Source organism: Agelaius tricolor, unplaced genomic scaffold (assembly GCF_023055355.1).
Source record: "Agelaius tricolor isolate 1412-34295 unplaced genomic scaffold, bAgeTri1.0.p SCAF_59, whole genome shotgun sequence".
Classification (NCBI taxonomy): Eukaryota; Metazoa; Chordata; class Aves; order Passeriformes; family Icteridae; genus Agelaius; species Agelaius tricolor.
The window spans coordinates 403,571-418,621 of NW_027269319.1; the positions used below are offsets into that span (position 1 = coordinate 403,571).

Here is a 15,051-nt window from a genome sequence, read left to right on the forward strand (position 1 = left end):
TCATTGACTGACAATAAACATGGTGTATAGAAGACAGAGCCAGAAAGGAAGAAGAAGAGCACAACAAAGATGGGGAAAATACAGATACATAAACCATAGGTACAACCTTTACCAGGACGTTTTACCTTCCATTACAGCCAGTACCAGTCACCAAGAGGGAAAGGTCTAATAGAAGCATAGATATTACAGAGAGCTGTTTGAGAAATTAATAGTTAGGGGTTAGCAGCTGCCTACTACATCTCAGACTACTTATGCATCTTCTTCCCTAGAGAGGTGGACTATGATGTTTCTGTGAGGCTTTCATGTTTCACTGAAAACTCAGTGTTTTACCCAAGATCACTGCTGAAGCTGACCCAGCCCTTCTTAGTGACTAGCTAAGGCTCAAACTGCAAAGATGAAGATGAGCAGCAAGCAAATGATGATAAGCAGCTGGGGAAAGTTAGGAGTTTTATGATCTTCTCTGCTATGCCTGCAGTCAAAAAGGGGCCTATTTCTAACCCACCTGTAGCACTGAGTACAAATGTGGACTAAGGACTAAAGAAAGCTTGTTGGGAAAAAAAAACCCACCTAAACAATGACAATGTTGCACGGTCACAGACTCCTTTCAATATCTCCCATGTTAAAACGTCAGAAAGAGAAGGTATTTCTCACAACAAAAGTCTTACTCAGTGCATGAAGGAAACATGAATAAGTAATTTCAAGGAAGCAATGTAAATACTACCTTCTCCAAATATTGACTTCAGTATCAATTCTTTGAGACACTCCATGATCTATGTTATCTTGCAAAGTCTTGAAAATTAAATGTTGAGGGCACAGAAAGCAGTAATCACCATTAATACAACCACAGCCAGAAACTCTGACCAAAAGTAACCCAGGCTTATATGCTGAATTTATGAACCCCACTTACGCTGAAATGCCAATACAGAATTTCTAAGCAATACTTTGAAAAAAGTTACACAGAAATAATGAAATGTAACAATTTTTACTTTAAGAAGAAATACGTATGACATTTCTTTTGTCAGAATCTCCCAGTCACAAATCTACTGTCCTCTAGTATGGCAGGGTACAGCACTTGCTTAACTCTCACATATTTACTGTGCTTCCTTCTACATTGTTGTCTCCCTCACTAGCTTACTGATTTATTCCACTTACATCATTATTCCATTCTATAGCTCAGTGTCTCCTTTCTCTATACAATTAACTCCAGAAACTGTTAACTTTCTTATTCTGCCAAGCATTTCCAATGCTTAAAAAACCAAGCTTATAAAGGATATGTCACAGTAAATGGTGTATAAAAAAATGGGCAAAAGGAACAGAGAAGCACTTCAGTTAAACTGGGACAAGACAGACTGCAGATTCAATTTCCTACAAAATGACCTTAATCAAATGATTGTGATTTCATAGCATAACTAAATTAGCAGTTCTCAGTAAAGCCCATAAGGATTACAAATCTAAGACATTCCACTAACTGACAGAGTATGCCATTCTAAAGTATTTATTAAGAATTTGCATAACATCTGATTTGGCTTTAATTTCAAATTTAGTGAAAATACACACAATCATGTTACACTAAAACATACCCACAATTATAAGAAATAACAGTTTGACTATGGTTTCCAGTGAAAAAGGAGAAAGTTTCTCATGACCTGTTTTCTTTTAGGCAAGGAAGGAAAGTAACCTAATTCATCTAACCTAAACAAACAGTATCACCTTGGCTGAACACAAGTAAAACAACTTCTGCCAATGTTGTTGTCTTACCAATAAATTTTTGTCATTTTCTACTCACCCCACTTCCCTCCTAAATTAATCACCATCTGTTTAATCTCAACTGAGATCTCCATATTTCACCTACTGCAAAGATGAATGTTGGGTATAAACACAGCTCTCAGAGGGAAGGCAATCACTGCTGCAGGGTAACAGGAAAAATGTCTCTACGTGGTTGCAATCGTTAGCCTTTCACCACTCATTCAGAGCAAAGCAGCAAAAAAGTTCAGGTCATTTCCTGACTGGCACAGTAAGTTATAGCAAGATATACATTCTATTAATTTTTAATTGCATTGCTTGAGGACTGAAAGCCCGAATGGGGAATGTTTCTTTTTAAAGCGTAAAGAAGGGCACTGAAACTGCTTACCTCACTCAGCTCTGCAGGGGACTCATTTCCATATTTCATAGCAACTCCAGAATTCATGATTAGACTTCTCAGGGCTTGACGATTTCTGCAGATTATAATGCTTCAAAGCTTTGAAGCAACTGATTCAATACTTTCTTCTCCAAAATTTTTCTCTCTTATACATTTTGCTCTAGACAGCCATTTTTACTCCACATTGAGAGTTTAAGTTAATGATGCAAGATCTTCTAGAAGAGCCAAACTGGTTTTGACTTCACAGCCTGTCCATTGCTTAGAGAGGCTTGTTAATAATGTGAAGAGCTCAGAGAATGCAGGGAATGAAGTGCTTACCAGGATCCCAGGGCTATCTTAGTCCATCTACAAGGCATGCTTCATCTCTGCTGTCTGCTTTATGCTGCTCTTTTCCACAACTCTGTTAAAGGGCATCTCTCAATGCCGCTGAACAGACTCAGAAAAATTTGATGAGCTTCACACAAGTTCACAGAGAAATTAGAGTGCTGCTATAGTCCTCAGTATTTGGGGAGGCAGAAAGGAAAAGAGAAGAAAGCTCCCTTCCCCGGGAGAAACCAATGCTGCACTTCACGCTAAAGTTTCCCCTGCCAGTGAGCCTGGAGTTTAAGTGGTTTATGATCAAACACAGCTGTCTTGCTGCTGGCTAAAGGGTGCATGGAAGGGGCGGTGCCAAAAGGAGAGCGCAAGTGGGAGGGAAGGAGGGAGGGAGAGAGAGCGAGAGCTACAGAGAGTTCATTTTGGAACTACAGGCATCTCTCCAGCTTTCTGCATACTAATTACTATACAGAAAACGATAAAGCTAAGTAACAGGAAATGCCACCTGGATAACAATAAATTGGATTCCTATTTCCCTATTCCTGTGTGTAATTAAGTAAGGAAAAATGGGGGGCTGTAGGGGGTGGGGGGTTGTAATGATTTCAAAAGGTCAAAGTAAGCCTGAAAGCACCATTAGAATGCTGCAGATTTTACATAACATACTGACATTTTACAAAGAGTTCAGGAGATGGTACTAGAAAAAGGGGAGAAAAATGCATTTGCTTTCAACATTCTGCTAAAAATAGAGGAAAAATCCTTAATAAACTGGATTTGTGGACATGGTGTACCCCTTACAAGAAACGACAACTCCTTTTCCCCTTTCTTGTGTTCCCTAAAACACAGCTCCACACATTTTTTGATTGGATTCTGATTTACTTGAGTCAGATGTAGGAAACACAATCCTCTGCAGCTGAAATTTATCTGGCCATCTTAATACAACATATTATTGAAGTGCCAAATTAGTTCAGGAAAAAACCCCAAATATAAGAATAGGAATAAATGCTATACAAGCTGTGCCTCTATCCTTGCACTCTGGCAAAAGCATTTTCATGGGAAACAATGTACACCAAGAGCAACATTTCGAAAATAATCCTATGAGTTTTTCTCTCTCCTCTGTTAGCCACAGATTAGTATCAGCATGCAGACATAGGGATAATTCACCCCAATTCGCTACAAGAAGCACATTAAGATCTAGAATCCAGAAAAGCACATCTATATTGCTCCATGGTGCTACAGACTTGTCACACAACCTGGGTCCCTGTCCTTCCTCCATGCCCAGCACCAGGAGCTGTAACATTCCTGTGGCTCATAGGGTAACAGGAATGCCACAATCTCATTCCAAAATGTTTTACGTCCATCCTTCAGGTCTCCGGTTGCCTTAGCAGAGTCTGTATTTTGGGGTTTCCTGTTCTCTTTTCATGCCCACATTGCATCACCTCCACTCTCCATTGCTTTCCCCATCGAGTGCAACCTCCCCGTCCCACCTTCACATTCAGGTCTGCCTCTGTGTTCAGTGCTTCTGTGTATATTCCTCCTTACTCTTCTGCTTTGTCTCCCACATATGTTTCCAGTTATGGCCCCTGAAATCCCGGCGAAGAGCTGCACTGCTCTCTGCTGGCAGAGGGACGGTGGCTCACGGCACAGGGCGACACTGGGACAGTGTCCCAAGTGCTGTTCCCTCCAGCGGGGAGAGAGGCACAGGCTGCTCCAGACTGCAGCACGGGAACAGCATATCCACAGCAGTGTTGTACACTGATCTCCTGTACATTAAAATGTGATTAACAGGGATCTGTACCTAGAAACAAAGGTGCTGTATAGTGACTCAGCACATTTTTCATAGATAAGTTAAAACCCAACAACTTCCATTCAAAACTTCCTGCAGCTGACACAGTACATTTAAAAATGTTTTATCTTTTCAAAACTATGCCTTCAAAAACAAGGTAGTCTTTCATATTTTGTATCACTACCCATATTAACTTTATTTTCCTGTTTATAATCTGCTCTGATCCTATCTTCATCCAGCTCTATCATATCTATCACAGGTTTACCAGGACAGGGTTGAACCTCAGTATTAATACTAAGAATAAAGTTCTGAGGTTTTTCCTTTTCTTAAGGAACTCCTATGGGTACAATACACCACACTTCCCAAGCTCTATCCCTATACTGCCAAATACTTCCTTGCTGACTGTGAACAGGCATTCAGAAATTAAGAGTTCTCATTTATTTTCTTCAAAACTCAAGATTGTTTGTCCATTTCTGGCAGACCAGCCATCAGACAGATCAAAGCACATGATACTACATCCCAACCAGGACACTTCAGGATCTGAACAAGATCCACCCTGCATTCTACACCTATGCTACATAGGATTTTTTCCTGCCTTTTTCCTACTCTGTGCAGTAACATGGTTGAAAGAGACAGAGACTGACTGAAAAACAACATCAGAATTCACACACAGAGTTAGGGACAGCTTCAATTGTAGCTAAGAACCTGGGAGATACATGCAGGTACTTTCAGGAAAAAAGTGTGTTTAACATTAAAAATTAATTATAACTCATGTGCAGATGAATGAAATGGTTAAACCAAACTCTGATTAAAAATTATTTTACTTTAACCCCAGATGACTCCCACTGCAACCTCTGCATACTTGCACTGTGTGGTACAGGATTAGACATTTCTCAGTTGGAAAGCATCAAGTGTTAACTAACCCATAAAAACTGGCAACACTTGTTTCAACATCCTTATAAACTGTGCAGGCATTTCTTTACTGTGAAGGGCTAGTGAAGACTAAGTGTAATAATTCTTCTAAAACAGTCACTATTATATCACATTCTTAAAACAGGAGCATCAAGAACATATCCTGAACATCTGAAGATGTAGAACTTGTTCCTGTGTGAAATGTCATTATTGTCTTGCATTTCTCCAAGTCCATTAACTAACCCAATGAAAATGTTACATCCCGAAATCAAATTCCCTGATAGACCTGCCCAGCTGTCCGCAGGCTGTTTTACCACTTCCAAATACATGTGAGTGACTTAATACAATAGCAGGGTACTAAGAACTTTGTTTAAGCCAAAGTGTATTTTCCCACTGGCTTGTGCCAAAGGCAGGCTTCAAAGCAAACAAAAGAAAACCTCAAGTATGCCAATTTTGCTTTGCCAGGAAATGAACAGAGCACCCTGTGACTCAGTGAGAGAGGGGCCTGTTGGACTCAGTCCCTCTCTGCTGTTTGGCAGCTGACTGTTCATTCTCTGTCTTGGTGACTCAGTTCTCTGCCTAGAAGAGCAATGCTTCCTTGCCTTCAGCCTTGTTCCTGCCTCTTTCTTTAGCCTCTACAGGCAGGGAGGGGGTTGGACTGGGAGTGGGAAGAAGAATCATATGTTTCTTAGCCCAAGATGACACATTGTCAGTGGATGCCTCAGTGTGGAAGTAGGTAACAAGAAGATGGACAAACCTGACTAGCACAGAGACTTCAGAAACAACATACACCGTATGCTTTCTGTCGGAGACAGATACACTGGCCTGGGCTTCCACTCAATCTCAGGGCATTTCTGATCCATTACTGCCTTATGTACCTCTAAAGTACTCATGATGCACACACTGCTTGTGGTAAGTGCATTTGCACTGACAGATTCTTCCCGAGATAATTTCAGAATTATGCAGCAACAACCATTAGTGTGGCCAGTTTGCTGATTGTTGAGCTAATAATCCTATGGCCACCCTATTCCATTTGTTTATTCTCATTCAGCTGCAGAAAAAGAATCACTGACATATGTCTGAGATTCACTGAGAATTTCTAGTTTATTGATTGTATCTGAATAAGCATTTAATAAGATTTCCTCTATCACGTGGTGTGAAAGGATTTTTTGGGACAAGTGACAACTCCATCATCTCATCTGTACTTCTGAAAGTGCCACAAAATATGCAAAACACTAGCATTCTCATTATTTTATAAGACCTCTCCCTCATAACATGTCTCTGTAATTACAATAGTCTATTTACTTACAGTTACTGGAGCAGGTGTCACACTTGGCACACATGAATATTCCTTGTTTCAACAGCTGTAGAGTAAAAACTACAGCATAAAAGTAATTATCTACTAAATATGTGCATGTCACATATTCTTCAGCATAGTGTGTACCACTTTCAGAGTTTCACTAAGCATGCAACATGCACCATTAGCTGATCACGATTCCAGGATGTATGAAATAAGGCCTCCTTGGTTGGTTCTGTTTAATTCACTCTGTAATTGAAATGCAAGTAATTGAAGTCTACTGAGCATTTAGTTCCTGTTTGTTCCAATATCATCCCTACAGTTAGAGCAGACTCTAACTCACTCTGCACAATCCAACACACAAATCACACCTATAAGTATTGCAAATCTAGTACAAACAACTTGAGTACAATTTTTTTTCCCTTCTCATTCTTGCACAACACACACTGGCATAGTGCCAAAGTCCAAATTTCCATTAGAAAATAGCACTCAGATTAGTATGATAGCAAAACTTGGAAGCAGATATTCAATACAATATACAAGTTGGATAATGTTTCCAGAAAATTCTTTATTCAATAGCACTAATGCACCATGATTTAAGAGGGAGAGGCTGAAAGGGATGGTAGGCTCATGATGCAAACTGTTTTCATTAGTGACAGTAAAGGTTATGCACATAGGTTGAGAGAAAAAAATCCAACCCATTTGAAACAATTGGAATTAACCTTACACTGAAAAATGAAGCACTGTCTCTGAAGAAAACATGAGCAAATATTTTTCTTTCCTTCAATCAAACCGTCTCAATTAGTCTGAAAGAGATAATATGTCTAGAACAATATAATTACAAAACAGCACTTCAATCAGCTACTCTCACCTGTTCACCCTTCCTCAGCTACTCAATCCACTTAAAAACTCACGTCCTTGACCTGACCAGTCTCCTTGGGAGTTCACATTTGATCACTCTTTCCATCCTCCAGTATTTCACTCCATGAAGCCACTCACCAACCTGTCAAACAAACACTCTCATTTGTGCCATTTCATCCAAGCCTATCACGTTCGTTTGTATTCCCACTGACCCCACAAAACCTCAGCATCAGGTCAGGATAGGAAAAGGACTAGGAGTCAATTTGTGCCTGTTATTTATGTTGGTGACTTGTCTGTGAGGACAAGGAGAGACAGTAGCCATTTCTATGTCACAGCCCCCTAGTTATCATCACTTTATTTGCTCCTTGCTTAGAAATACCAACAAGGCCATTCTGTAAACTACAATTCGTGCCATCATCCTTCTGCTTAGCGTCCCTTCAAATCCGTAATTCCTCCAGTTATTAACCACAAGAAAATAGTGTGGTTTATTGAAGTTTGAAATTAAGTATTGAAATTAATTCATTTCACTTCAAGTCTCTACTATCTTGGTAGCCAACTTGTATTTCCTCCTGTCTATCAGTTGTGAAGTGAACCTCTTCCAAAATTTCTCACTTTTATAGAAAGATTTGCCAGAATCCAGAAAGAGTCCCCTGCTAAGTCTCTCCTATTTTTCCCAATCTCTAATAGTGAGGTTTCTTCTATTCCCTCCTTAATCCTTACTCTCTTTTGGTTCGTGTCTTGTCTTTCAGAGGCTCTCATTTCCAGCTCCAGTCCCCATTCCACAGTTACGATCATGCCTCTGCAAATATTCAGTAGCCCTTGAACTATACCAAGACATCTGCATGTAATTATTTTTCCTAACTCCAAGATTTCTCTCCACTCTGACTTTCATTACCACCGGCACACTGAACACTCAACTCCCTCACTTGGAGTTTTCTGAACCATGGATCGAGGACGATGTGAGTTCCCAAAAAGGAAGAGGATGGATCTTGGCCCCTGGATTACATCAGAACTGTGCTTTGGCCCTTCATCCCCCACCTAGCCAAGCATCCCATTTCACCATCTGTGGACAAGATCTCTGAATGTTTAACAGATGAACTGTTGGATAGTTTCTGACTATATGTGTATACACACACACACACACATATGTACATTTATTTCACCCATTTGTGTATGCACAGTGTGTGACCTTTGTAAATATCTTGTACATAATTTCACAAACAAGTGTGCACACACACATACTCTCATACATGCATGTACATACACTTAGCTATATCTATCCATCTATCTATCTATCCATCTATTTATCTGCCTACCTACCTATGTATATTTGGATCCAGTGAAATGTTCCACTTGAAATATCTGCAGTCCAACTAACTCTGACAAATGCAAAGCAAGCATCTGACAGATCCCTGCTTGAAGCTCCACAAGACTTTAGCTTGCATGAGCACTTAAATTACAAGAATGTCAACTTGTCTGACCACTTAAAGGTTTGGCTTGCTTTCTTTTAGCAGAAATTATAACTAAAATTACATTAACAATGACATGAGCTGAAGTAATATATAAAAAAATTTTAGTGAATCAATCCTTCTAGTTTTCAACCAGATCTATTCTATGATTGTTGTAACTGAATTCCTGCAGCCCTCATCTACATTCATTAATTTGATATATTTTGTGTCTGCATAGTTTAGTAGCTGCTTATGAAGTTGGTCTACAGATCACTTCTCAACTCTCTACTAGCCAATAAATACTAGATTTTTTTTTTCTAAAGATCTGGTATTTTTGGGTTTTTTCTCTCTGTGGACAGCTAAACATAAAATCCAAACTCTCTGTTCTAACCTGACCTATAGATCTGGTCAATAAAATGAATTTTTTTTCCTTCTAAATGCTTTGCCATATATAATTTAAATCTCCCCAGTGACATTTTTCCTCTACATCTTCCTACATTTAAGTTTCTCATCATAACCTTCAAGGCCATCTTACCTCTGCCTCACTCATGTCTACTTCAGCCTTCATACCTGTCAGCTTCATTTTACATTTTTAGGGACAGCAGACAACACTGCTTCAGCATTTATGATCTCTCTTTCTTGTATGGTTTTATTTGATTCGACATCACAAGACATTTTTCTCAAGCCATTTACACTTACTTCAGATGATTACAGAACTAAAATCTTTATTTTCAGGCCTTATCTGGATAGTTCCTTACTTTAAGAAATTATTTGCTTACTGTTTCTAGTGTTTACTTTCAGATAAGGCTCTATCAACCAACTAAACCAAGTAAAATAAACAACCCCATGTCTCATATTAAAAAAATCTTGTTTGTTCTGCCTTCACAATTCAGAATCTTGGCACAAGATAATTCATCATTATGAAAAACACCTACCACCCATGTAGGTGCTATAGAAACAAAGACTTTTCCCTCCTTTTCTATAACGCCTATCAGAAAATCAGTGTCTATGTAAAAATTAGATTCAAACAATAACATGCATTTATAATCTCTTAAAAAATCAGAGAATAGAGAGATTTCTCCAGCCACATTCCTAAAATTATAGTTTCAAGGAGGTAAATGAATACAAACCTGAGTTCAGGAAATTACAGATGCTATTTGTCTTAAAGGCATGAACCTCACTTGAGTATTTCAGTGGGGTGAACTTATTTCATTATGAACTCTTCACAGGACAGACAATGCCCTTCCTGAAAAAACAAAGTTTACTTTGATTGCTTCCTATCAGGAAGAAAGGTGGAGTTTACTAATTCACTGCAACACAGCTACAATCATAAACTGCCTCCCAGATGAGAAGTGATAATGTGGATTTCTAGCCCAAAATGGAGCAACCATGCTGAAACAGTTTTTAATATAAAGTAAGAACAGTAAGCACAAGAGAGCACATGTGCATAAGCACTCCCCTCCCATTTTCACAGTACTAGAACCAAAATAGTTTCCTAAAACAGCTGTGCTGACAACCACACAGTCATTTGAAAAACATTGCAACATGAAGAGGAGTGGGGTTTTTTAACAATGGCAGCATCTTGCACTGCCTCAGGTCAGTGTCCCAGGCCTGACAATGGCAGAGAAATAATTCCAAGGGACAGGAGCACCTTAATAAATTTTACTGTGATACTGACAGGTTTCTATGGGAACTCTGCCTTGCCTCTCTGGGTTGGCAGGATAACAGCTGATTACTCCATTATAACTAAACTAGCACTGAATTGCAAAAGCACTTAAGAGAGTCCATTTTCAACTGTGCACTGCAATGAAGATTTTTACTTTATTACCAAAATCCTGTATTTCATGTAACCAGAACACAAGGGGGTAGTGTATGTATAAGAAAAAGGGCAATAAGTCATCTCCCCACCTTTTAAAAAAATAAGGATTCAGAGAAGCTTGGCATTGCCAACTTAAACTCAAGTCAGCAGCTCACACTCAGAGAACAGGCAGAAAATCTGGTGAAAAAGAAAACCTTGTGACAAGAGGTATGCAGCAATCCTTCTGGCACACCAGAACCCAGGAGGGTAATCTTTCTCCACCAGATTAACCCTGGCCCTCAGACTCAGCTTGCCACTGCTAATAATAATAATGTTAACACTATGTTCTGTATAGCTGTGTGCAATGATGCTGCCCGTTATACTAGGTGAATTGCTCTTCATCTCAGACAACTGCAGGGGAAAAATAAATTTGCAAAAGCAAAAGGATCCGAACACCTGCACTAGAGCTAGAACTTCCTTGAGTACAGCAAAGAAAACTGGATGCATAAGGGCATTTTCTGAGCAATGAGGGGGAAAAATACAAAGTCCTTGCAACTAAGTTAAATTAGAAGTTTTGAAACCTTCAAAACATCTACTTAAACACCCTTGCTAAGACTCTTTCCTACAGTGCCTGATTGCCACATGCCATTTCACATCATCCAAACTAGGTCAAAACCCATCACTCTCTCCACTTCATATGCTTGTAAGAGAGACTGTTTGACTGTCATGCAAAAGATCCAATTAAAAGCCTCAGTCAAAAAGATCTATTAATAGCCTGCCTGAACAAATGTGACCTGTTCTGACACCCATCACACTGTGCTGTGATTGCCTGCAGATGGAAATAGTAACAGAATTTTTAAAAATATATATAATTTGCCATTTTCTCACTTCTGTCTCTGTTGTAATGCTGGAAATCCAGAAGACAGCAAAACTACATTTCATATAAAACAGATAAGTCCTGGCAGACCTAATCCAGAATGTCCACTTTAAGAGAAAAAGTAATAACTGACAATGATTTTAGAGGGGTATAGAAGCCAGGCCTCTATAAACAAAAAGCATAATCCCATAACAGCTGATGCCTGCTTGAGACAAACAATGCTGGCTTGAGATCAAAGAGCTAACAGCTTCCCACACCCCTAAACATAAAGTCTGACAGAAAAAAACTGCCTTTGTGCCTGCTTTTGGACAAGCCAACCCTCCTGAATCTATATTCCAATAATCAGTTCCTGCTTTAATGGAATTCTTGGATTCTATTTTTAGCCTGGCAGAAAGGAAACGATGCTTGGTTTGGAAGCACATGTACAGAAGGCAAGGTTATCCTGGGCACAAAGCTTTTGTAGTAGGCTCAACTGTCCACACCACTAGAATCTTCTATTTCAGGCCTTTCCATTTCAGTTCTAACTGAAGGCATGATTAGGCTACATTTTTATAGCAATGATTTTTATTGGCATGAAAAAGAAATTGCAGTAGAAGCATACAGAATATGGGGAAAGCATGGCTGCAAGGGGAGAAGAGGAAGAGATCCAGCTCCTGTGGTTTATTGTATGTACTGGTTCCCAAACATGGAACAGAGTCCCCAGCCAGTAACTCATGAAAAATCAATCTCTACACAAACAACCAAATTCCAACACTTCCCACAAAATGCCTAGGCACTGGATAAATTCCTCAAAATACACAAAATCTAAGTATTTCCTATCCACACTAGCCTCATGCAGAGGGGCTAGAAAGGCATTACTTTGTCCCATCCAAAAAGAAGTGCCTTGAGAGCCTGGGATACCTGATACTTTGGGGCCCATTTCCCTGACTGTAAGGGAAGGGGTGGGGAAGCTGAAGGAGCAGAGCTTCCCACACTAAGGCAAAAATAAAATTATTTTAAAACAGAGTCGATTTGGAGAGAAAGGTTGGGATAAAAGGGGCAAACTTTGCCAGAAAAGGACATACCAATATTAATGAGTTCCAAAATCATAAAAGCGTCAGAAATCAAATGAGAAATTATGAAGTAGATGCTCATTAGCAGCAAAATGCCAAACAAAAGTAGCCTACAAAACAACCACAGAATTCCCTTTCTCACAGTACAATTCCATTTTCAGACTTCTTGCTACTTTCCCTTAAAAGATCATTTCCCAAAAGAACTTCCACAGGATTACCATTTAATTTACATCTAATGCCTGTAAATTAGCAAAAGAGAAAATGATTCATATTTAGGAGAGATGCAAGAGTATCCCTAGACTACCACAAATTTCTAAGAATCCCTCTTTCCCTCATCCCCTGCACAAGTATCTTGGCTCTCTTAGGTAACCAGACAATACTTCCTGTTTTAAGGAATCAATTTTAAAACCTACATTTACTTGCTTAGTACAAATGAGCCCAAAATATAGTCTTTAAAAAAAAAAATCACACCATACAGACAAGGTGTACGTCTTTTTGGGAGGGTGAATGATACCATGTTTTTAAGCAGCATAATTTTTAACCTCTAAACACATTAACATTACACTGACTTGTGCCACATAAAAACTTATATATATATAAGATGAACAAGCAGACATCCTTTATCATCAAGTAATCTGAATTTCAGTCTTTGTAATGAAAGATTATTGGTTATGTAGGCACATGCCCTGATAGCCACACAGCAAAGGGCAGTGGAAATATCAGTTGGAAACATCGACTGTCCAACAGTCGAGGTAGGAGGTAAGGTAAGAAGTAACAGAACACTTGATGTTTTGGCAAATTGCGAACACATTTGGCAGATGTGCTGGAGAAAGGTCCAGACAAAGAGATTAAATTCAGTACTTTGAATTTCATCACAGAATATCACATGTGAACATATGCCATATACCAAGCACCTCTGAGATATTCTCTTGCTAAAGTACTAAGCACATTTTACAACATTAAGGAATTACAGGAAATTATTATATGCTCAATAACATGATAGCAGTATGGAATTTACACGTAAATCACTTAATTTACATTTACATGTACCTCAGAGCACATAAATGCTTATTGTGACTCAGAATGAAGCGGAGTATTGATACTGTTTGAAGCAATTATCCAGAACAAGCAGCACTACAGCCTGACATAAATGTAAACACAATGATAATACTAAGTGTGCTCTTTTATACATAAAAGCTATTAATATTAAGTAGACCACAGCAAATTAGGTTTGCCTGATTAAGGAGCAGATCCAGGTAGGAAAGGAAAAGTCATGTGTTCCTGAAAAATGCAATAGTGACTTTCAGGATACTTCTGCTCAGTATAAACTATGTCAACTAAAAAGCATAGCCTTCTCAAAATAGTGTTTCTGTCTGTCATAACTTGCAGCTCAATGCTCTCCAGAAAGAAAAATTAGCAAGATAGACATTCACTGAGTCTGACTAATAAAGAGATATTGCAGTAGGAATATCTATTGTCAGATAACATGACAACTTCCTAAAACATTGAGTTCTCATCTGTTAGTGATCATGCTGAGAAACTAATGCTAACACAACTATATGTTGATTTGTTACACGTATTTTCAGTTTAACTTTGTACTTCACAAATTTTTGGGCTGTGCACACACTAGAGATGGTATCTGCATTTGATAGAGAGTCCATAGCTAGAACTAAACCAGTTTAGTTGCTTTAATTCTGCTGTACATAAAGCATAGCTTGTTACACAGATGCAAATTAACAGTCCATTCTCAAGCCCAGTGATGTCTTTAGTATCTCCAGATGAGGTTCAGACACATGCAAATCAGACAGGGGGGAGATAAGAAAGAGCATATACCAGAGCAGTTACAAGAAGATGCATTAAGAAAATTTTTGTACTAGTCTGCTGTTTGTCCTTGATGGAGACATTCCAAAAACTAGCTCCTCTTGAGATGAGAAGTGCAGATTTTGCAGGTGGAGCAGTCTGCACCAACACCCTCCCACCTAGACACATCCATCTTGCATTGACAGCCCTGCACAAGATAAAAAGCAGGATTATGCACACTTTGTGGTTGGCTGGAAGAGTGAGATGCTGCAGGAAGAAATTCTGGCAACTCTGTAAATAAGCTCTTCTCTCTGACTAAGAATAACCTCAATGCAGCCATGTGGCATGGCTGCATTGAGGAGGAAATAGCAACGCAGCCTCCTAAACCATGGTCATAACGAAATTCTACCACACTCTGTTCTCAAAAATACAGCTGTACCCTTCCCCTCTGTAAGTCAACCGTATTGTCATCAAATCTTTGCCAAGTAAAAAAGCTCATTCTGGCAAGGAAGGTAAAGTTAAAGAGGTTCTAGTATAGCAGGAGTGTCTTTGGATGGAAAAATCAAAGTGTTCTGGATCTCACCAGACCAGGGTAGTTAAAAAACCACCATATATCAACATACTTGGGGTCACATTTTAAAGACTTTTTTCAGCAGACCAGATGTACTTCCAACTAAAATAATATAGATCTTATCATTGTGGCAAATGAAACAGACCCAATGGGTTTTTATTTATGTCAATGAAGTTCTGACAATAAATACATTCATC

At 39.0% G+C, this 15,051-nt stretch overlaps 1 protein-coding gene across 2 annotated transcripts in view; it reads right to left on the reverse strand.

Annotated features, from left to right (window-relative positions):
• The window catches only part of MCC (MCC regulator of WNT signaling pathway), a 184,166-nt gene that overhangs the window by 136,240 nt on the left and 32,875 nt on the right, over positions 1-15,051 (reverse strand). Inside the window, exon 1 of one of the 2 annotated variants that reach the window (XM_071456496.1) lies at positions 2,132-2,784. The exons of the other annotated variant lie outside the window; for it this stretch is intronic. Within the exon in view, the coding sequence (XP_071312597.1) occupies positions 2,132-2,188 (57 nt within the window). The 5' untranslated portion in view covers positions 2,189-2,784. Of the gene's footprint in view, positions 1-2,131; positions 2,785-15,051 lie in introns of those variants that run through there. 2 annotated transcript variants of the gene reach the window in all.